This window comes from Lineus longissimus, chromosome 17, assembly GCF_910592395.1.
Source record: "Lineus longissimus chromosome 17, tnLinLong1.2, whole genome shotgun sequence".
Taxonomy (NCBI): domain Eukaryota; kingdom Metazoa; phylum Nemertea; class Pilidiophora; order Heteronemertea; family Lineidae; genus Lineus; species Lineus longissimus.
The window spans coordinates 16,020,873-16,045,113 of record NC_088324.1 but is presented as its reverse complement, the minus strand read 5'-3'; the positions used below and the strand labels follow the sequence as shown (position 1 = coordinate 16,045,113).

The 24,241-nt window shown below is 43.2% G+C and overlaps 2 protein-coding genes and 1 long non-coding RNA gene across 3 annotated transcripts; 2 read left to right on the top strand and 1 right to left on the bottom strand.

Annotated features, from left to right (window-relative positions):
- Positions 1–154: 154 nt before the first annotated feature.
- Positions 155–15,265, bottom strand: LOC135501806 (uncharacterized). Its single transcript, XM_064794131.1, has 8 exons — positions 14,902–15,265; positions 7,667–8,690; positions 6,580–6,664; positions 4,075–4,230; positions 2,548–3,546; positions 1,999–2,265; positions 1,359–1,702; positions 155–1,072 (listed from the first exon to the last, which is right to left on the bottom strand). The coding sequence occupies exons 1-8, from the start codon at positions 15,184–15,186 to the stop codon at positions 876–878; spliced, it is 3,357 nt and encodes a 1,118-aa protein (XP_064650201.1). The 5' UTR covers positions 15,187–15,265; the 3' UTR covers positions 155–875.
- Positions 15,266–15,930: 665 nt separating this feature from the next.
- Positions 15,931–18,476, top strand: LOC135501788 (solute carrier family 35 member G1-like). The gene is made up of 2 exons (XM_064794099.1): positions 15,931–16,126; positions 17,216–18,476. Exon 2 carries the CDS (start codon positions 17,252–17,254, stop codon positions 18,281–18,283), a length of 1,032 nt encoding a protein of 343 aa, XP_064650169.1. The 5' UTR covers positions 15,931–16,126; positions 17,216–17,251; the 3' UTR covers positions 18,284–18,476.
- A 2,539-nt stretch (positions 18,477–21,015) lies between these two features.
- LOC135501724 (uncharacterized) lies at positions 21,016–24,088 on the top strand. The gene is made up of 3 exons (XR_010449628.1): positions 21,016–21,204; positions 23,211–23,307; positions 23,638–24,088. It is a non-coding gene; the product is annotated as an uncharacterized LOC135501724 (long non-coding RNA).
- Positions 24,089–24,241: the final 153 nt, after the last annotated feature.

Sequence of the window (24,241 nt, the reverse complement as noted above, 5' to 3'; positions counted from 1 at the left end):
GCTAAGGTTGTAGGATGTAGGATGTAGTACATCTTGGCTAAAGTGTAAGTTGACAGGAGGCTACAGCAGTAAAGAGGTAACTAACTCCATCTGGTAAAAGATTGTAAGAACAGTGTTTTACAATTAATAAATTATTGTTTATATATACGTTCTTTTCATTCTGTACAAACCAATATTTGGTGAAAACAGGGAATATGCGCACTTGCTGACTTCACTTTAAAACAATGAAGAGTTACATGGAAATGTAAACAGGGAATATGCGCACTTGCTGACTTCACTTTAAAACAATGAAGAGTTACATGGAAATGTAAACAGGGAATATGCGCACTTGCTGACTTCACTTTAAAACAATGAAGAGTTACATGGAAATGTTGACAGAAAGTCATTGAAGAATGAATGCAATAACTCTTCAGTCACAAGATGGCACCACAACTAAACTTTTCAAAGAAAGTGACAGGGCTCACCAAAACGAATAAATATACTTAGAAATGTTCATCAGACTATTTACATTTGTAAACAGTTCACAAAAAAAGAGAGGCAGTCTCTTTCTACCAACAACCATCACTAAGATGAGCTTTTAATGTCCACTATCTGACATCTTGTTCTCATCTGAGGGTGGGGTTGGCTTCAGGGGATCATCCAAACAGAAGACACTGCACGTTCGTATAAGAGGTTGAATGGCCCAACAGGAGCCAACACTGATGGCCTCAACATAACAAACAAAGCGATCAGAAAAGGAAATGTTCAACTCTGGATTTGACACTCCATGATATCAGTGAACTCAGCTCTATCTTGCCCATGGTTCATCACAATAGCAAGTTTCCTGAGCAAATGGTACACACCAAACCCATTTGTTAATCGCCACTGAATACATTTCAAATGTCCTGTCTACTCATGAGCGGTATAATCTTAAGGAGGAGCGTCTCACGCGACGCCATGACATCATAAACATCATCCAGTGACATATTCCGCGTCTTGATGCTGTTGATCTCGAGAATTTCGTCACCAATTCCAACAAGACCGGCGAAGAATCGTTCAGGGTAGGCGTCCGTCAGGCGAGAAATAAAAATACCTGGAAACAAAGCAAAAGGAATTAAAACATACTGTTTGATGGTTCAAATCCAATATGAGTAATTCATCTGCTAGTTTCTGAGACAATACATGTGATGTATTGTACCCAAATCAACTTTCCATTAATTTAAGACCATAGTGCTGCCCTCTTGTATATTAAGTATGACACCGATCATGGATGGATATCTGTTGCAAAAACTGGGGAATCTTGACCACAATTTTCAACTTTGTATAAGTCAAATGTATGTAGGGTGGGTACTCTGCTTGGAGTGTGGAATTCAACCTACCGTGCTTGTACTTGGACGTGCCTCTTGCAATGTAGAATCCGAACGGCCCATGCGCTGGTTTGTTGAGGAGTATGGTCTGTGATCCGTCCATGTTCAAAGAGACAAGCTTTCCGATTGGTCTAAAGTGTCTCAAGTCCTCGACACGCAGGCTGGAGACATCGGTGAGAGAATGGCTACGCATCTTCAACGCACGACCGAGTTTGGAGCCAGAGATGGGAAGACATGATGATGTTGGTGGTGAGATTGGATCAGGGGTGGCATATCTGGTGGGGCGGACAGGCGTGTTCCCTCTCGTCAGGTTGGTTGGTTTGGGTGAACCTGATGCGATGACAGGAGTGCTTGGCCTGAAAAGAAAAGACGAATATGAGTTGTTAGATAAGATGTTGATGACAGCAATCAAGGTGTTCACTACTCACTGAACACCTCACTGAATAAGTGACCAGTACGATTACTTTGTTGAATGTACAGTACCTCCAACCTCAACATAGAAGGCACCACTCTAGGATGACCAATTTACTCTGATTGCCAGCAGTATCAACTTACCTTGACTTTGTTGAATGTACAGTACCTCCAACCTCAACATAGAAGGCACCACTCTAGGATGACCAATTTACTCTGATTGCCAGCAGTATCAGCTTACCTTGACTTTGGCTTCGTCTTCTTCTTCTTCGCCGAGCCAAACTTGAACAGAGACGACAGTGACGGTGCTTTCTTCAGCCCAGAGGTCTCCTTGGCAGGGCCACTGAAATCCACGCTGCCGCTATGACTCTTCCGGTCCAAGCTTTCAAGACTGACGGCCCGCCGTAACGTGTTGAAGCGGGTTTTGGCCTTTGCCTTGAAGTTGTCCATCTTCTCTGAGAGGGAAGTACGAGACCCGCTCAGGTTTTTGGAAGCTTGGAGGTTGGAACTGAAGAGAAAAACAAACATTCTATTGTAAGTATCATATAAACAAGATGGATTTTCACCAAGAAAATTATAATCAACTTGTAAGCACCCATGATTATAGGCCTACTGGGTGATACTGTGGTAGGGCCACCTGCGGCTTAAGGACAAAGATGACCTAGTTGCACAAGAATAGTCCTGACAGAGAGGACAATTGTTTGTTCAAGAATTGCTGAAGAGCATGAGGTGATGGCATGTGCAGCCCATGAATAAAGTCTCCTCACTGAGTTTAAGGAATGTAACATACCCAAAACAGGATGTGCGACGATCCGGTGAGAGATAATCAACATCATCCAGGTTGCTTGTATCGACATCATCATGATGAAGGCGATCGCTCTCCTTCTCTGAATCGACTGGTTGTCTCAGGTGGCCTTCACTGTGTGACGTTGGCTTCATCCACTTCTGCATCTTAAGGTTGCCATCGCTATGATGTTTTGGAATAACAGGTCCACATGACCTTGACCTTAGAGCACCTTGGGATGACACGGAGGGACAGCCACGCGTCATGGGAAGAGAATCAGCACCATCGGGATTAGCACACTTTTTTTCCGATTTCGATAGAGAATTTGAGTTTTTCAGACTGTCCGACTTTGTAATACTGGTTTCTGGTTTATGATTATCCGACTTAATGTCACTAGAATGTTCCTGAGTTTTTCCCTGTTCACAATCCTGCACCTTCTCACTGCTCCGTGATGCTGTCCTTGAATTGTCATCCACTGATTCTGAACTGTCTGTCTCGCTCTCACAGTCTCCATCACTCCCCTGAAGGTGGCGCTCACCAACAACTGTCACATTCAAACCAGAGTGAACGAAATCACTACTTGAAGACACTAACATCGGTTCAACGTCACTCTTGCTGCAATCATCTTCTTGGGAATTCACTTGTCCCATATTGTCACGACAACCAATGTTTTCAAGCACCATGACAACAGATGCACGGTGTGTCTCGTGTCCATTTCTGAAATCGTCACGATACTCCAACTCCTCTGGACTCTTGCATGACTTGCGTTCCTCCACTGGACTCGTATCCTCCACCCGACCATCACTGCGAGGTTTCTTCCCAGCAGCTCTCTCACCAGACTGATGACATTCATCTTGGAACCTCACACGCAAGTTTGGAGTCGGAGAGTTACGTTTCCTGTTTGATGACGTCTTCACGCACGGTTTATACAAGTTTTCTTTTTCATGGAAACCCGCCTGATCATGAGCGTTGAAGTATGCTACTTCTGTGTCGAGGTCGTCTGCCCTGGAGAAGAAAACATCAGACATTAGACAGAGCTATGTTATATAGGTGCATCAATGATTGTCTGTTTGTCCCTGTAAGATCCATGAGAGTGGAAAAAGACATTTGTGGTTGACATGAATGTCTGTTTGTCCCTGTAAGATCCATGAGAGTGGAAAAAGACATTTGTGGTTGACATGAATGTCTGTTTGTCCCTGTAAGATCCATGAGAGTGGAAAAAGACATTTGTGGTTGACATGAATGTCTGTTTGTCCCTGTAAGATCCATGAGAGTGGAAAAAGACATTTGTGGTTGACATGAATGTCTGTTTGTCCCTGTAAGATCCATGAGAGTGGAAAAAGACATTTGTGGTTGACATGAATGTCTGTTTGTTCAAATCATCGGTCAGGATCTATGGTGTGTTGCCACAGACTTATAGACATCAGATGGATATCTGAGGACCATATCTGAGGACCGTCATACTAAGAACCTCTTTTGACTTGAAGCGGTGTTGCCCAAGACCCGAGGCAAATAATTGGTTCAATAACATACCTGTTGCTCATGCATCCTGCGACTGTGATTGGTTGAATATTATGGTCTGCCTTCATCGGTCCCGTCTTGAGCATCTTGAACGGTTGGCGGCTGGACGGACGGAGGTACTGGCTACCTACAGGGACGGAAGACGGACGCGGTGGTTGGTACATGGCTCTGGAAAAGGCAACGATCATGAGGTTAGGGAGACTCCACCAATGTTATCAGTCTCACACAGGAGCAGCGCAGGCCTTAACATTCCCCTTCTTTAGGTCTGGCGTTAGTGCTGCTAATACTTGTAAACAAGGACAATATACATTGAATCTTGAAAGACACAAGATTATCAAACAATGAAAATTATTGAAATTGAACCAGAAAAAAAGTTCTTACTTTCTCTTCAAAGTCAAAGCCATCCTGAAACGTGAAGCTGACAAGCTTTGCAGAAGTCAAAAGAGAGTCCAATAAGTGATGATCCCAATCCCTCATGCAGACAAGTACAAAACAAAGAGAGGCCAATCCCACAGCTTTGTTTAACTCAAAAGAATGGCTGACCCTTTTCTCCACAAGCACTGATCCACAATGATCTCTCTTCATTAACCCTTCCTCTTTATCAAGGAAGGCCCACCCCAACCTTCATTCTGATTGGCTCATTCCAAAAGTGTGGCAAATAATGGAGCTAATTAGGCCCCCTGGCCAGACGTGTTCAATAATGGACCCTGTGAGCCGTTTGGACCCCTGGCCAGACAGCTGACCATCGGATAAGCATGATGCCTTCATTTGCTGTTTTCTGAACAATCATCAATATCTTTGATGGAGCAGGGTTAATTAGCAATTCCAGGGTTTCACCATTAATTAGTTTGGATCCAGTGTTAATTGTGATCAATTAGAAATATTGATTAGTTTGGTGTTGGCAGCAAAAATAACAGGGGTTGAATAGTAATTAATAGCAATATTAATTAGCTTTGTTTTACAATGAATTTGAAAAGAGCAGGAGACACAAACAAACTTCGCCAGGTGTAGGGTGTGCCCTGATCACAACCATCTTTGTTGAACTGGTCCAATTCATCAAATTACCACACGCCAAGACAGAAATCAAGCAATCCTCTGAATATTTGAATGACTTCCACAGGTTTGTACTCGGCATGAAATCAGATGCTGCTATTGTGCCGTTGTTAAAAGCCAACAGCCAATCAGAAAGGCCAGGGATAGTTTGAAGGCCAGCAACACTAGAGTAGACCAATAGTTTGAATAAGTTTGCTTCAACAAGATACCTCAGAGAACTAGGCCTGATCTTAATCATGCTGATATGATGCACTTGAAAGTAAACTTTGCTCGGTCACGTGTCGATCCACTTGAAAAGTTTGTCAAGTCCCTAATTCTTCTGCCAGACCAGCTGCCCAGAAATACCTTGGCCAACTTCTTAAAGACTAGCAAATACTTGAGAAGTGAAGACTTCAAGAGCCAACTAGCCATAATTGACACCAGAATGCAGCTTTATACTTGAAGTATCTAATGCTGCGTTATGGTTTTGAGATTGCTTTAGAGTGGCCCGGGCCTTGAGATATCAAACCACAAGGGGAACCCGGAAAACAAACATGTTCCCGTTTTCTTGCAGGGTCGTACAAGCTACTGTCTCAGTGGCTGAAAAACTAGTTTTTCATGCATATTTGGGATGAAAAGTGGTGTTCTGAGCAATTTTAATGCCAATGAAGGGTGGAGTTCTTAAGTTTGCTATATTCTTCCAATAATTTGCACCAACACAAAACCAATTTCCTCCAGACAAAGCAACCAAACTAACAAAAACAGAGGCTAAAATAAGTCCATAGTAATAAGGTGTAATACCAAACGTCTGTGGGCATTAGTGCCACTGTTTGGACTCCACTCAGCTCTGAAATACTTTAAACAGGGCCCTCTAGCATTCCTATCCAAACACATGATCAACCTTCAAAGGGAGGGAACTTTTCCTCTGAGAAAAGTCTTGTTTCAAGCTGGATGTGTGATAATTGCTATCACAATGCAGACACTGCTGATGAAAATAGGGTGTGAGGGTGTAGCCCATTCACCATTTGCAATTCTCAGACTCTAGGGTTACGGTCTTACCTTATGAGAGGAAGTGAAGGGACTTGAGACAATCCAAAGAGGAAATAATCCTTCAACCACAAGATTCCTGGTTCTGAAAATTTGCTGGATGCCACACCTTAAAATCGATCACAAGAGAACCACTATCTTGCCTAAGACACCAAATTTATTCCAAATCAGTCCTTTCATGAAAATAAGGCCAAATGATCCCTCTCAGAGGCCTATATAATAACAGGATCAATCTCTAGTTAATGTCAACAACCGGCTTCCTGCAGGGCCTAGGAAAACAATAGACAGGTTTCTGGAGATTATCCGTTGAGTGTTTTGGGAGAAAAACCACTTATGCCACTCAGGAGGTGGAAACATGAAACCAGAGATAATGGAGCAAGAGGGGAATGAGCCTGGTGAGGTGGTGTGGAACCAACCTCATCTCAGAACTGAACTCACCTGTTGAGGATATCGCTGTCGTTGGACGAGGTTGACTCGAGGTTGTCAGTTGCACCATTCGTGAAGCCTGAATCAACGTCAGAGTCTGGAGGTGGAAAGAAATGAAAACAGGCTTGAAATATGAATTATGATTGTTAAGATGTATCTTGAATACAAGGCTCTGAAACACCCTCTGGCCATCCACTACACTACCCCCCCCCCCCCCCCCGCCCCCCACGATTGAGCTGTGAGGTGTGGGTTTATGAATTCGCATTAAAAGGTGGCACTTTAAAACTTTTATTTGGCCCCACTTTGACCTCCAAACAACAATCCTAAAGAACCCAATCAGATATACACAAGTGCTTAACACAATATGATAAACCAGTAACTCACAGGACAGAGACTTCACAGTCCAATACATCGGAAGTCTTTCTCAAAAGAGGAATTATTCGCTGACTAAATTGTTATGAATAAAATATGACTGATAATGAATGTAATAGTTGACCATTCAAGACACATGTGTTGGAGGTAATCGATTGAATTCACGACCTGGTGTCTTCTTTTTGATCTAAACTGCCCCAGAGCAAGGTGATGATCATTAGCATTCAAACTAGACCGTGAAGGCAACTAAAGGGTTGTCCTAAGACCTCAGACCAGAAGTTCTTCCTTTCAAGGAGAGACACTGATTCTACCCAAATTTGGCAAACCAGTACAGGCTGAATCCACCGGGCCATGTCCAGATCAACAACCCGTAACGAAACCTCTGGACTCCAGGTGGTGCTCTAGTGAACAGTCCCACATTAGGATCATGCTCTGCCTAACCTGGCCTAACAACAGCCGGGTAACAGGCATAACAAGCGACTGTTCATCTATAAACAACAAGTCTGCTATTTGTCAATAAGTATGCTTTCAAAATCTTCTTGCACAAGTTTGGAGACCAATTTGACCTTTTCTTGTTGAAAATCAAATGTACCTGGGTGGGGAGATGGCTAGTCCACGTGAGCAATCAGAACACCTCCCTTTGAAGGACACCTCCCTATGAAGGACAGTATTTGTCAGTCTCAAGTGTCGTTAAGGTGTTCTATACCGTACAAACAACAGAACTTACCTCTTTGTCCTGCTCCATTCGTGCCTTTCACCAAATCATTGCATAACATCTGTAACAAGACCTCATCCTCAGTACCAGTGGCTCCATCTAATGAGTGAACCGAGTCAGAGTCCATGGCACTATCGCTGTCGTCAGGATAAAGTCCGAGCTGATCCGACTGGCGGATCGGTATTGTCTGACCAGCATTAAACACCCCTGACCTTGACCCATGCGACCTCAGTTTCGGAATATTTGTTTGATTTTGATTGGATGGGAATTGTTTGTAAACATACTGATTCATACTGTCAGGTAAAGACTTGCGATGTCCTTGAGATTTCAACCTCATTCCCATTAGTTCAGAATCATCATAAATGCCCCAGGTTCCAATCTCTACAGAATTTGATCGCGATTTCACAAAGGGCGAATTCTGTGTTAATTTCTTCATTGTTTCCTTGTTGTGTTCCAAACGTTGTCTGATAGAGGGCGCACCACAGGAATTTGAACGTAATGTGCTGGGATCACTAGATTTCCTTCGCAGCGCCGTGGGTTCCTGACTCTGCCTAACGGCGTCACGATTCATTCTCATTCGTTCCCTGAGAGAAGTAGACTCTGAAGTCCGTGAAACAGATTTGTCTTTTTTGTACAAAATTTGCGTCAACTGAGCTTGTAGTTCCTGTGTGCGCCTATAGGGGCTGGCGGGCCGGTTTGTGAGGTCCTGGCTCCTACAAGAGCGATCAACATGGTTGTTCTCCATTTCCTGAGATGAACTTTGAAGTCCTTGGTTTTGACCTTGGCCGAGGATGACCTGCTTTATAGCTTGACCTTGAGTTTGACATGCAGTTTGACCTTGGATCATTTCTTTGAGACCTTGACCTTGTTTAGCCTTCAGAAAAGCGTCTCCATTTTGATAGACATTGTCAAGTTCACCACCAACATTTTTCTTGAATATGTGTGGGTATTTCTGGTGCAGGTTTGCGTAGAATGGCGATGTTAAACGTGGGCACGAATTCCTGAGATCACCGAAGGGAACTCTTCTGTCAGTCATCTGCAAAGAGATATGAAAGGAGTATGAATACAAGAAGTCAAAAAGAATCAATCTAATCAACTAAAGTTGTCAACTGAAAGTTGAATGAATCTGACTATTCTTAGGCTTGAAGACCATTCAAATCATTCTGAAACTTTTTACTGGAAATAAAATTTGATTAAATACACATGTGTCAATGAGGCCAATGAAAAGAATTCAATAGTCAAGCCAAATGTCACATGCAAACATAAAAAGGGAAAGTTGTCAGCTAACTTTTACAGAAACAATGATCAGCTTGACTCCAATCAGACCAGACAGTCGTTATGGTCAAGTTTAGAACTAGCTAACGGGATGTCCTGTGTCAAACTATGTTAGCCACAAATGTCTCCTTCAATCATGCCCTGTCCAAGTCCTTCACCAAATGTCTCCTTCAATCAAGCCCTGTCCAAGTCCTTCACCAAATGTCTTGTTCTCAGTGACAACTGGCTGAGTTCTCATAAGGATCTTTACTTGTTCTGCCCGCGGTGACCCTTTAGATCCCTTTTCTCCACCAGATAATCCACTAACCCTCTAAGCAGTTCTCCCATAAGGCATTAAACCCCTAAATCTTCCTGAATGTTTTGAAGACTGATTTGACTTAGCTTAATAATTAGGCTTCACTTTTTGTTTGTGAGTTAGATATGCCCTATAAGATCTGTACACAAGCAAGACTATTGAGTGTTGGTCAACGGTAATCTAGTATTTTAAGAGAAATACCTTTTTCAAATTGACCGGTCAAAATAATAGTATTATTGAGTTACTGTGGGTTGTAGGCTGTCTCACTCCCGATGCTGATATGGTTGGTATGTCGTCATGAGATGATTACAAAACAACGTTATAATGGCAAGCATGTTGTATTTTCTATCAATATCAAATACTCTTTGTATGACTAATAACCACTTACTCAGTTCCACCTTGTTCATCCACTAAGTCGCATTTTTATAGTTGCATTGAGAGGTGGCCACAGAACAAGAGAATAACAAAGCTTGACAAATGGAAAGTTTCATGTAATCTTTGTTCAGTCTACAGACACACCAGTCAACAATGGCTTCACAAAGGCTCCTGACCATGAAACCATTGTTCACTGATCACTAGAATACAATAAAAGAATCTTTTGTTGATGAAATTGACATGTCCTGGAAACATATTGGGTATTGGCCCCCTACTGCTGCTCCCAACTCATAGCAAAATTTCTCAGTCTATAAAAAAACTCTTCTCTAAAACTAAAAAAAAGACATGGCTGACATGGCTAAATCACCAAATGCTAACAAAGCATCACATCCATCACTTACCAAACACTAACGGTTCCCGACATCAAGTCAATGCAGAAATATTTGAAATGCAAACATGGCCATGTGAAGTGAGAAACAGCCAGGATGAATCAATACTGGACCATCTGAGAGAAAGAACTCCGTCGATGACATGAACAGTTCTTCATGAGATGAAATGTGACTATGAAGTAATGATTCATGTACGTGTCAATGAACCAAATGCTTTGCCTGGCCGCGTTTCAGAAAATATTTTGGTGGGATTTTGAAATATTACTGACGGGTTCTGCAAATCAGGCAGCGTATTGCCGCGACCAAACCCTGACAAAGCCAGGGCCAAGTGACCCCCCTGCCAGGCCTTATCCTACTGTAATCTCTCTTCCTGCTGGGTATGTCAGCAGGGTTCCAATTACCTCTGGGTGGACATTTATGGTGTCACCATGAGCAGGCCACTCTACTGAAACTCGCATTAGTGCCAACCTGGTCTAACAACCAATCCCATCCAAACCATCAGACCAGCGAGGTTTGATATCAAGAGACAATATCGCTGCAATGAGGTTGGAGTGGTTTATTTTGACAGCGTTTGCACTGAAGGAACTCAAACCAAGAAAATCCCCCTCAATGAATCAAGACCAAACAATCAACAACACGATTGATGGACTTATTCACCATGTCCAATATCAATATTTTGCAGGCGATCGAGCAATATGAAGATCATTGATTGGTCGATTGAAAGACAAGGTGCGAGACGACTTGAACAGACGCTGATGTCAATGTCACGAATATGCAACGACTGATTTTTGTCGGTACTTCTCGAAAGACTCTACCGAGGTTGCAAGTGCAAACACTCCTCGGGGCACACCTACTTAAGTTCTGCGTGTTACAGCTAAAGGCTTGAACAAATCATGGATTGTTTACAAAGCAACGAGAATGACTTCTAATTTGCTTAGCAAGAAAAATACAAGTATTGCACCAAGAGAAAAGTAATCAATACAGTAAAATGAATCGTCTCAAGGAACATGAGGAATGTAGCACCAGTTTTATTCCAGGCGCTGGTATATTTTGATAAGAATTTTCACCCAGAATGTAAACAAGGGGTTTACAATGAAAGGAACATTAATAACTGTGAACATATACTTTGCAGTTCTAAAGATGAATGAAAGCCTATGAAGGCCTAAATCGAGGGCAAAGCACTGTATACACATTGGGTTTTCTCAGATTTGTCAAGTGCAGAGTGGTATTTTTAATTGGTTATTCTTTAAACTTGAAATTATAGTTTTTTATGAAAAGCTTGAATTCAATATCTTCCCTTCTCATAAAAGCTATCTTTTGTTGTTTCTGTGACCTCAGGGAAAAGATTTTTCTCAAAATTTGTGGCTTTGGGAAGCATGCATGAGTGAGAGCTTTCATGAATGCACAAGCTGAGCAAACAGTGAAATACTATTGAATATCTCATTCATTATTCATATCCTGCGGTACATTTATCATATTTGTATCAAGCAGCTCATTAGAGCACAAGTCAGAACGCAGCAGGTGAAACAGACGGATGTCTGGGGACAAAAAATAAAAACATTATTGTTAATATACATCTTTGTACTATAAGGCAAGGGACATTTTTACTTTCACTAGGCCCAGTAGCCCTCATGTCTTAAGCCTATTAGTAGTGGGCTATGAATGCTTGCATAAGTAAAAGAGAAAACAAACTACACAGTAATCCTAAGGATAAACAAACCAGCATAAATAGTTAGATATGAAATGTTTGACAATGTATTGAGAAACATAAAGGCCCTATACTGTCATGCCTGGGCATTCTTATTGCCCCAGCATGGGGTTATAGAATGAAAGACATTGAGGTAGTGCAGAGCCGATCAGATGGTCATGAGGAATTTGAGATGAATTGACCAAGGACACAAACTCGACAATGACAGTCATGGAGGTACACAAGGCTCAGAGATCACAAGTTTCGGGTAAAGATACAACAGCCATTATCACAAGGGCTTACTAATCATGTAATCTGACATTATTGCACTTCTTTGAATCAATTAGTTCATTGCCAATTCTTCCTGATAGCCCAGTGTTGGAAACCTGTCAAAGTCATACCAACCAGATTAAGTGTAAACCATGTCACTAAAATGCCATTAACAGTCCTGATAATCTAATGATAAGCAGGATAATGGAATATGCTATATAGATCACAAATCTCCCTACCTTCACGTTTAAACTGGAAATCCAGAATGTCCGGAATGGGAAAGAAATCAAGATGCTTTAATCCTTGAGTGAGACACTTTACTTGCCTTCCAATGAAAAACTGGGTCAAGAACACCAATAGCTGTATTACATGAAGTGATGCTGGTGACAGTTTGGAGTGAAGTGTGGACACATGCAGCTCACAAGTTTATAAACGCCGTTTCCTTGATCCCCCAGTGGGTCCATTCATGGACAGGTGGCACCCACAACTGACCAACATGTTGGTTCCATTCCAACCTGGACAAGGATTGGGGTGTAATTGCTTTATTTCTCTCCTCAGCAATTTTTAAAAGACACTGCGCAGGTTATTTTGACCAAGTGATGTGAAACCTACTTTTGTTTCCACCCACTCAACCCAGGGCATAAAGTGCCATGGATTCTGCCAGATATTTGTAGAGTGTTTCAAGTTTAGTAAGGGTGAAACAGGATAATTTACAATGAATGCAACTCTACAATGAATTTTAAACACCCCCTTGTTTACCTTTACAGAAATACCTGCAATGGGATGTAACAATAATAGGATCAACGAAGGGTGTAAAAGGGGACAAAGGGTGTTATTACAGGGGTCCAGATGGGAGTGTCTTGCCCCTCTGACCCCACATTCCTTGGGTAAATTACACCCCAGGGGTATATAATTATTTGAGCCAAGCCAAGTGAATCTGAGACAACCTGCATGGACAACAAGTCCTTCAAGCTTTCCAATCAAGATGATTACAAGACTCTAGACCATCTTAACCCACAAGCCTTGCATCCACTCCGCCGACCCGGACTCTGTATGAGGGGAGGTAACAGACTGATAAACGCTGATGGTTCAGATGCCGAAGGCTAGATAGACCAAACTCCTCAATCATTGTGACAAAAGAAAGCGTGACCAGTGTCTGACTGAAAGAAATGCCAGTGCCCCCTTTGTTGATAATTCTATCTACCATGTTATAATTATCATACAGATCACAATTCTCTAGAAATAACTGAAGTCAAATTGGCTCTATATAAACGCAGCTGAATGCTATCAGAAAGGGGAGAGGGATATCAGATGATCATACAATAACCTTCCTGCCCCTTCGCTCATGATTCAGCTACATTTGAACTGAGAGTGCGTATCAACGGAAATTCTCTTCCTGTTTAGGTTCAAGCCTTTTCCAATCATATGGCAATCTTTCTGAAGGAACAAGGATCACCTGGGCTGTCAATGTGATCCCAACTACGCCATGTGCAATGGCCATGCCTTGTCTATCAAATCCTTGCATGTCAGCTGATGTACTACACCCCACTACTTCACCAATAACTTGCCTCATAAAAATCATAAAGCAAAACTATGAACAGTGACCTGCTGAATAGCCAATCAAATGTGTTATAAATATTAGATGTTTATTAATAATGTAAGACATGCACAGGTCATACTTATTGATATAGGTAATGAAGCATGGAACGGGGCTCATGACACCTGACCATTTCACAGACATATCAACCCTTAAGGAACAGTACATCTGTACTGCTGTACACTAGTTATCAACCCCTTTAAAACTTGCCATTCAATCCAAAGACCTTCAAAACTTCCAAAGTTGACCTACACAAACAATGGAACAAAAGAAACTGACAGCTTGTTGACCCGGAGTCTTGTAGATTTTAAATTCCTGCAGAGTATTAATTATAACCATGTCAAGGCTTGGTATGCATCATTCCAGGTACAAAAGGTACCACAAGAATGTACCTCAGCCTTAGTTATGCTATTAGGACCAGTATTCTTCATCCTCACATAGCAGGCCTTGTACCTTTTATAAAACGACCCAAATGCCTGCAGTGGGAAGCGAGTGGTCTTATGAGGATATCCAAGTCCTCACATCTTATCTAATAACAATTGACTATCAAACTCACTGAATAAATCCATTAAAAGCTTCACTTTTTACTGTTTTAGGTCATATAGTGTAGGCCTATTTCTTAATTTTCTAATGCCAGTAATAGACCGACTTTACATTAGAGGTTCATTGACTGATTATAGGCTTAGCTAGTAGCGTGTATACACAAGCCGATGTGTTATTCCTTTTAGCAGTTACTTGTGTACAAACTACCAAATTATCCTGTCAGGCTATGACACCGTTCTTTGGAAGTCAAGTCGAGTAATCCGTGGAATACATGGCAGTAATGTGTCACATTCCTCTGGTGGTGACAGTGATAAATGTTAGCTTTGCCACCTGTTTTTGATGAAATGACAGCTCTCAGCGGAGCCCAAAGAGTCTTGATGAGACAAATAAAACCAACACAACTTGATGTCTCATAGTCATATGATTATATGATACCAACGGAAGTTTTTCTGCAAGGCCCAATTTGAGCCAATGAACCTTAGGAAAGTGATTAGCCCAATATACCTGAAGTGACACCACTGCAGTAAGGTGTTATCAGGGATTGTAAACTCGTTCCGCCAAATGTCCTGTGTAAGATAAGGACTTCAGGTGCATCGTGCATGGCAAAGTTTCTTGCCAAAGGACAAGTGGAAGACATCAAAAGGTGTTGGAAAGTGTCTTGCTAGAGGACCCACATCAGATCAGCGAGTTTATGCACCAAAACCAATCAGGCCTTAATTGAAGGTCACACTGAACGATAATTATTCAACACTTGCACTATTGACTAGGCCTATATCATGATCACAATACTGAAGACACACAAAGCGAGTAACTTACCACAGAAACATCATCCGGAGCCTCCCCCAGACTCCTGCTTCTCGTGCCATTGGCAAGGTAGGCATCAAAGTCAATTTGGGGAACAGGGGTGCAATCTTTGACACTCCTGTCAGACGGGTCATCGGTTCGCTGGGCCTGGTCATCTTGAGGCGAAGGAGAGAGCAAGTGTAGTCGCATTGAAGAAATGAGATTTTCCAACGGAACCTCATCTTCTTCGTCCACGAATTCATCCTCCACAACACGAGACGACCGAGATAATCTAATCCTATCACTTTGTTTTGCCATTGAGGCTTTGAAACGCTCAAAATAGGGATTTTATTACATGTATTACGGCTTCATCCTGGAGCTGTCAAAAGTTTGTTGTCAAAAGTGTCCTGGCGGCTGCGATAAGAACTACTACTCTTGATAGCCGGTCGTTTCGCTTCATGACCTTTTCGCCCCCAGTCATTTCGCTCCAAATCGTAGTCGTTTCGCTCCTTCGGACTTGAGCTATTGACGCAAAGAAAATCTCCCTTCAGCATGAAAAACCTCTGTGGTGCAAATGTTAGAATGCTGGACTTTCGTTCTGGAGGTCACGGGTTCGACTTCCTGTCTGTACACTACATTTTTTCTCTTCATTTACTTTTTCTAGTCATTCATGTACATATAGTATCATTATCATCATTATTATCAATATCATTTTTATCTTGAAAACCCCTGAACCCGAACTTTACAAACTTAATATCAATACGATAAACTATCCCAGTCATTCCACTACAGGACGGAGAAGGTAGTCTATTGCACCATTCTCATTGGATCTCCTTATTATAGTTAGACCGGGTGATCTGCTTCCATTAGCAATGAGCACATCAGAACTGTCTAAAATCTTCCCCCTCCAAACCTCTTCATTGGCTGGTATCCTGATATGGGATACTGGACCACGCATTCTCGTCGCGGTGTTTCGGGGTACAAACAAGCGCCATCTGGTGTCGCCTTTTAACTACAGCCGACGGCTTCCTTCGGACCTGTTCCAACTCTCCACCAGTGAATTCGGTTAAATTCGATGCGGCGACACGTCCGAATGACTCTGATCGATTGGGAGGCCGCTTTCTTGATTGCGGCAGCTTTTAGCAGCAATTCCCGAGGAAAGCTGCATGGATTCGATAATATTTGGAATCGTCTGCAGTGACGTTTACAAGTCCCAACTGGTTTTACTGTCTCGAGGATATATCGGATATTTGTCAAGGTAAATATCTATAACTTTATTATGTCGGTGTAGCAGTTACTGTTGTTCCCCGAGAAAATGTCCCTAATCGTGTTTTCGAATGAGAAATTTTCACGCTGCGTATATATATCGCACAGGACTTTTGCCAGTGGCGGTATGCTGAGTGAAATAGCAAATGTCAAGTGTGATGCGCTTATGTGGGAATAGGCCTCAAAAGCGTGCACAAGTCTCAGCGTGGGTGCATGATCCACCAATTCTTGTAACGTTCACGTGGCCGGCTCAGGAGTCTCGGGGAGCAGAGGGGTCAAAACTCTCGAATGATCGTGTTGCAGTGATGCCGTGACGTCGTCAGATAAAACTCCAGTGATGGAGAATGGAGACGCTGCCTAGAAGTAACAATGTGCACATTATAAACAACATCATCCTTTAAAGTAAGAGTAGAGTATAAGCCTTCAAGAGGCTTGAGACGTTCGACGGTCTTCCCTAAATAAGATTGCGACATCACTTTAACATTTATTGTGCCTGGGGCTATTGCTAGTCTTGTCAATGCTCCATCCAGCCTCTGTTAACAATACAAATTGGGCAAGCATCGATTTGGGACGGCTTCATTGCGGTTCTGACTGGGGGTACTTCAGCTGTTAATGGTTCATCTCGATCAACACAGTAAGATGAGCCATTTCCCGGATATTGCATCGGGTGCGAGAAATAACTGAAAACATGATGATTCCCGGGCAGTGTCTCCTGCTCTTTCCATTCCCTGCCTCATCTCCCCTCGCACTCGTTACAGTTGAGCTCGGTAGTCAGAACCGAGTGTTTAGGGGCAATAAAAAAACCAGCTGGTCATAAATAAAATGAGAATTTCGAAACTGAATCAAAAACAGTTTATAGAATACATGTATTAACAATGGTTAAGACGATAGTGCTACTGGCTCCCTGCAGTGATGTCGCTATCAAAACGCATTACACCGTTCTTTTATTGTGATGTAGGCCCTATACCACGTGACTTTCCGACGAGGCAGCGTGATGACGTCATCACAACGCTGCAAACGTTTTGGCTTCCTATTGATGTGTTTTCATATTATATCGTTATCATGTTTGTTTCATTTGCAGACAGACCTGAGGCGGACACCTCCGAGGTCCGCCTGGATGTCGTATGGGGACATGGAGCCCCAGAGGGAGGAGCACTTAGGCCTGTTCCCCGGGGTGGGACTCCTCTACGCTGTGCTGTCAGCAGCATGTTTCTCGGTAGGGGCGCTGCTGGTTGCCTTTGTCCGAGAGGTGCATGCGCTGGAGGTGACGTTCGCGCGGATGACGATCCAGCTCATCATGATCACACCAGCCGTGTGGTACTCAAAGGAACCTTTCTTCGGGGACCCGGATGATCGTCTGATGCTGTGGCTACGCGCCATGTTGGGCACGTGGTCTATGTGCTTCATGTATTACGCAATTCACCACATGCCGCTAGGTGACGCCTCCGTCCTCCATTTCAGTTCACCGGTCTTCGTCGGGCTTCTAGCATTCCTTCTTGTAAAGGAGCCCTGTGGAATATTCGAGTCAGCTACCACTATTGTTACTTTTATAGGCATCGTTTTCATTGCTCAGCCACCGTCTTTATTTGGCGGGAAATCCAGCCAAGATAGCGTCGAGACGAAAATTTGGGAACGCACGATTGCGTCATGTTGCGCGCTCCTGGCGTCCATCTGTGGTGCTGGCGTTCATGTCACACTAAGGAGACTTAAACACGTTCATTGTTCCACAGTCATCTTCACCTACTCTCTGTGGGGGGTGATACAGAGCGCCGTGGTCAGTTACATCGGCAATGTGTGGTCCCTCCCTGATGGCGCCAAGGGCTGGGGATGCATTATCGGCGTCGGTTTGTTCGCTGTCGCCGCTCAAGTCTGTTTCACTCTCGCCTTAAAGACCGAGAATGCTGGCGCAGTCAGTGTTCTGAGGAGCACAGAGATTGTTTTCGCGTTCGTCTGGGAGGTGGCGTTCCTGAAACAATATCCCAATGTTTACAGCGTTGTTGGCGGGTTGCTGGTGATGGGATGCGCCGTTGCCTATGGGATTCGTAAAGGATTCAAGATCAGGCAGGTTCGTGCTGAGGTTATTGAATCTGAGGACGAGGGAAGTCCAGTGCTAAAAACTAGTCCAGTGATGCCGAAAGTGACGTCATAGCAACAGGAACACCCGCTTGTCTGATTGGTGCAGGGACAACCAATATCAATGTTTCACATTTTTGCCAGTTCAACCTCAACTTAGTCACAGTGGACCTGGAGAAGGCTACGTTGCTGTCAAATCTCAATTTTCACAGTATATACAGCTATTTATGGCATTTGACCGCTTTTCTTGCATCAGCAACTTCAAGTAACGAGAAACATGTTTATTAAAAAGCGAGGCGCCCCAAATGGGTGATTTGAATCTTCTGTCTCGACAATATACATTTTCATTCCATAAAAGTCAAATTTTGTTAACTTTTTCAATTAAATCTTTAATGTGTATTTCATCTCAGATTGCGCTGTGCATTTCAAATCCCCGAACAGTCTCGGAGAGCTCGTCACAGAGTTGTTTACGGGTGTTGAGATTGTTCAAAGTATCTCTTGGTCGGGTCATAGTGAGAAGCAACAGAGCTTACGACAGCAGGGACGCTCAATAGAATGAAGCTCATACGTCCGTGATTAGCATTTCAGAGCTGATACGATTTCTAAAGCCATTAGAATCGACCACAGCAATAATGAATGAGAATGAAGCTTGTGAAAATGTTTGAGATTAAAAATCTATCCGGATATAACGTGGCAGAGCTGTAGGCCTGCAGGGGATATTTTAGCTTGATAAAAGCCAGCCGCAGTTAATTATGAAACAGGAGATCCCGCGTATAATTGCATTTCGATGGGATAATGAACGCGCATAGTTGATGGTGATATCCCGACATCCCGAGCGTCTGTTTTGGCCAGTAAACCCTCTATGATACACCTTTCTCCTCGAGTTGGATGGCTAATGGACGTGGGCTGCCAAATGGGTATTTCGCGAGAGTTATAGTTTAATTACGTTTACATGGTTTATGGAGTGATCCGGAGCGAGGCATTCCTCGACTGAACGATCGCACGCCGATCTAACAATGTCACTATAGCTGTAGCTTGGTCCACGCGTTACTCCTCAATCAACCTGTGCTTATCTGAAGGGCCAATGATTGGTTTCAATGAAAACTTCCCAAGTCTTGTCCTCGAAGTCGATCGTGATGATGCTGATGAAGCTTTTTAATACTTCGCGGGGGAAAACTGAGGTTGGCAGTCTTGACCCATTGGTCTTGGGCGAAACACTGCGAGTCACAGAAATGCAATCCCGATCGAGGATCCTGGCCCGACTGCTGACCAGCCCATAAAAGCTTCTCTAAATCAAGTGGTACACTATTTTTAAAAAGGTATTTTTACATCCTTCATGTGGTCCAAGTGATGAACAAAGCCTCCATAATTATACCAACCTTATCCATCACAGTATAATGTCCCTAAAACCTTTGCCGAATTAATTCTGATCAAACCCACACTGCGGCTGGTGCGATGAATAATGGAGACAAATGGTAGATAAGAGTAGCAGTCACTGGCGATATTACCGAGGACGGACTCAAACCTGATATATCATTTATACCATTCCGCACTACTTTGTATATCATGTTCAGAGGAGGTCTGCACAGAGGGGGCCGTCACAACTGTCCCAAACTGACGAGGTACGTCGGAAGTGTTCCATCTTGTGTCGTCATTTTCATCTGGGACCCCGTCGGGCTTTCAGTCCAGTGAGAGCTGACGTTTCAACCAGTAAAACAGAAAGAGGAGATGACCCAACATCATATATACGTCACGTTGACACAATCTTGACACTAGAGGCGCTGATTTCGTTCCTTACAACGACGGGGTCAATTCTACAGACCAAAGACTTTACAGACCTCGTTTTTTGGCTCACTTTTTTATTAGTGGAGATTTTCATAAAATCTGTGATAAAAGTGATATTAGACCAAAAACGGTTTCCGCATATGCACTATGTAGCAACACTGCCATGGTGCGCTATGAAGGGGGGGGGCACATCCAGAAGATATGGGGTAGCACGTAGAACCTGACACAATTGGGGACAAGGCGCACCAAGTAGCGAAAAGGAACATCCATTAGAGGGAAGGGCCAGGCCGGTCTACTGTCTCATTGGCAAAAGTCATTTCTGAAGAACATGGTCCTCCCAACAGTACGTCTTCAGGCGATTCCTCTGATCCGCAGGAAACAATGTCCTAGGACCTCAGGAATCGCCCGGGGTCGTATGTGAGTAGGGGCAAGTGCTTTGAAGAGCAGTAGCAAAATGAAGAATGAATCACAGAATCATTAAAAAACTTGCTGCAGAATATAATGCTAGTAGTTCAAGTTCCATGTCACAATGCTAGTATTCTAATATCAAAATCGCTGCATTTCTACTGATACACTCTGGACGCAATGGGCCGGCCTCGTCTTGTCCAACTATAGACACAGGAGAACCAGAATGACGATATGGACTACATATGAGTCTAGTCCACTGATGGCATCGAACTTGACAATCATATATGTCGTACGATTGTGACATTCGGCAGGTCTCGCTAGCCGGGCGAACGACGACCAACGGAACTGTTATATTTGGTAGGAAAAGCAATCGGAGAAATGTTAAACATTCGTCGATCAAATGCATTTACATGACGCAAACTTCGCCGTTTGTACCTCTTCGTTTGGTTCGCGAAACCTGCCTAATGTCTTTCTGTGACCACAGCTCAGTACGCATACACACGTATGTATGCTAGGCCAATCCCACATTTTTGACAATACCAGTTAATTGATCCTTTGACAGAACAAAAGACATTAGCTCATGAAACCTATTGTTCAAGTGAACGCTAAGCCTGGTAGCGGGGTAGTGCCCGGATGGTGTGACGCGAAATGTATTGTCTTCGGTCATGATCGGTCGCGGTTGATTTGAACGCCAGTCAGTTGGAGTGTGAACTGGGTAGAAGATCATCGGAACACTTTCTCCGATTTCAAACATAAAATGCCTTCGATATTTCGGTAATCAAGTCAAAACTGCTGCAGCAGAAGGTAGGGCGAGGTATCTATGCTTCGTATTGGTCTTGATTGGTTTTAATAGGTTTTTATTTTAGTAAAAGTCGTGCAGTCGGGCAGAGAATGAACTGCGCAGTAAGAAACTCCAGTCGCAAGCGAGACAAAGGCTTCTACACGGATCATGTGCATCGTTGTCTTTCATGTACGTACATGCTCGCTGGCGATATCAATCGCCAACATTTGCCCTCACAAATTAACGACCCAAGTCTTGGTCACAGAGACAACATCAACGATGATGTTGATGGTCTCGAAGTGCTGATATAATTTTCCCGGTGTTATTTTTGGTAAGGCGGGACTTGTTTATTTTTGTGATTGATGTGTCTTGCGACCGTTGTACCTTGTATGTCATATCATTTTAGAATAATGTATTTCAAATCTAAACAATTATTCACTTGGCTCCACGATCCCGACTGCGGTGTAGCACCCGACTATAACTGGCATGAATAGGGAATACGCTGGTTATGGATGTCAGATCGTGGTTCCCTGACTTTTGCAAACAATTCCACTGGGCGTATCCCACGCGGCGACACCAAGGACCGCTGGCTGATCTATTGATATGTTCGCAGTAGGGTGTCAAAGTCGGAGAGACGAAGAGCCACTCGTCTCTTGTAGGGGGTTCATTGGAAGTGTCTGCATTTGTTTGCCTATAAAGTTAAACACAAGATTTTAATCCTTGTCTTGGGTGTCTTTGAGAGAACTGATCACACACAATTCCCAACCTACTCGTCAGCCAGCTGACAGATTACCTGGGTCGAACGTGTTGCTGAGATGTTTTTGAAGAGATACTTGTGGCTGTTGGAGAGACTTCTTGTTTAAACAGTTCCATCTGCCACCTCTAAGGCATACGATGGTAACTAATAACTTGACTGCGGAAAGATCGCAGGTTGAAAACAATGGTTTCGCAGAAAAACCTGACAAAGGCTTACTTCACGGATCATGTGCATCACTGTATTTCATGTACATGCTCGCTGGCGATATCAATTGCCAACTCTAATTAAATACCATTTGCCCTCACAAATTAACGACCCAAGTCTTGGTCACAGAGACAACATCTACGATGATGTTGATAGTCTCGAAGTGCTGATATAATTTTCCCGGTGTTATTTTTGGTAAGGCGGGACTTTGTTTATTTTTGTGATTGATGTGTCTTGCGACCGTTGTACCTTGTATGTCATATCATTTTAGAATAATGTATTTCAAATCTAAACAATTATTCACTTGGCTCCACGATCCCGACTGCGGTGTAGCACCCGACTATAACTGGCATGAATAGGGAATACGCTGGTTATGGATGTCAGATCGTGGTTCCCTGACTTCTGCAAACAATTCCACTGGGCGTATCCCACGCGGCGACACCAAGGACCGCTGGCTGATCTATTGATATGTTCGCAGTAGGGTGTCAAAGTCGGAGAGACGAAGGGCCACTCGTCTCTTGTAGGGGGTTCATTGGAAGTGTCTGCATTTGTTAGCCTATAAAGTTAAACACAAGATTTTAATCCTTGTCTTGGGTGTCTTTGAGAGAACTGATCACACACAATTCCCAACCTACTCGTCAGCCAGCTGACAGATTACCTGGGTCGAACGTGTTGCTGAGATGTTTTCGATGAGATACTTGTGGCTGTTGGAAAGACTTCTTGTTTAAACAGTTCCATACTGCCCCCTCTAAGGCATACGATGGTAACTAATAACGACTGAGGAAAGACGCTGGGGTGGTTGGAGATGCTCCTAGTCTAAAGTTTGTCATAGGGCCTCCTCCGATTTAAGGGCATAAGGACCTAGCATGAGTATGCTACTTAGTGTGCTGCAGATTTTGGGAGCCCATCAGCGGGCACCGTGCATTACTGGCTGGGATCAAGTACATTTACTCAACATCAAAATTCACATTGTGATTGTCTAACCGGAGGATATGCCTTTTTAAAATGATTGAAAGGAAATATTGATCTTGACTCTGTCCTTAACCTTTATTTGTCTCGTCATTTCAGCGGTGATGTACCATGAGGCCGGCCTATGAGATGTGGTAGCGAGAATGGTTGGTGTCAGTCTGCACAAGGACGAGGACGCAGTGCTAAGTTTGCACCGGTAAGAATACGTCGAGATTGCGTACAAAGTTTTCATACTTAGATACCCACTTCATTTGAATGAGAAATATAGTGGAGATCCAATTGCATATCCCAATGCAAGCAAAAGTAACTTCCAAATGATGCACTGTGTAACGTAATGATGGACTCTGATCCAATCGTGCAATCATGGCGGCACGCATCAAACTAGATGGATGCTGGTCTTGAAGGCAAACAGATGGTTAATGAAGATTGCACCATAGTTTTTATTATCCTTAATATGCCAGTGTGCTCCTGGGCAGCCCCCCCCCCCCCGCAAAACAAAAACTTATATATTTAACTTTATCTTCAGATAGAATGACCAATTGCATTCCCCGCGACTGACTCGCGGCATCATTCCATCGATGTAACAAGTCCCCTGTCCTACTTCTCCAACCCACGGGACGAGGCCGCCATGGAGACGAAAGTTAACTGTGGATCAAGGGCACTCATATATCAGGATGAATACGTGTAACAGTTTTAAATGCCCCAGGATGGAGTGTTCCGGGAAAGAATGATTGATTTGCGCTTGAAGGTCAAGAGTCTCAGTAGACCCATACCTTAGCCTGACAACAATGAATTAGGAAGGACACTTTTTCCAGATGAACATTCAAAAATGCTACACCGGTACGAGAGCCTGCTGTCACCGGAGTTAGAGCCTGCTGAACAATCTTTTGTAGAACATCTCTCAATAATGTTTGTATATCGACAGATCAAGACACCATTGTGTCAGTAAGATGAACATATCATATGAAGAATGGAAAGTTTCACAAATTTAATGAGGTTGTTGTTTGTACATTTTATCATAAGGCCTCGTTCATGATCCATGACAACATGACGAAATGACGAGACTTTTGCCAATGAGACAGTAGACCGGCCTGGCCCTTCCCTCTAATAGATGTTCCTTTTCGCTACTT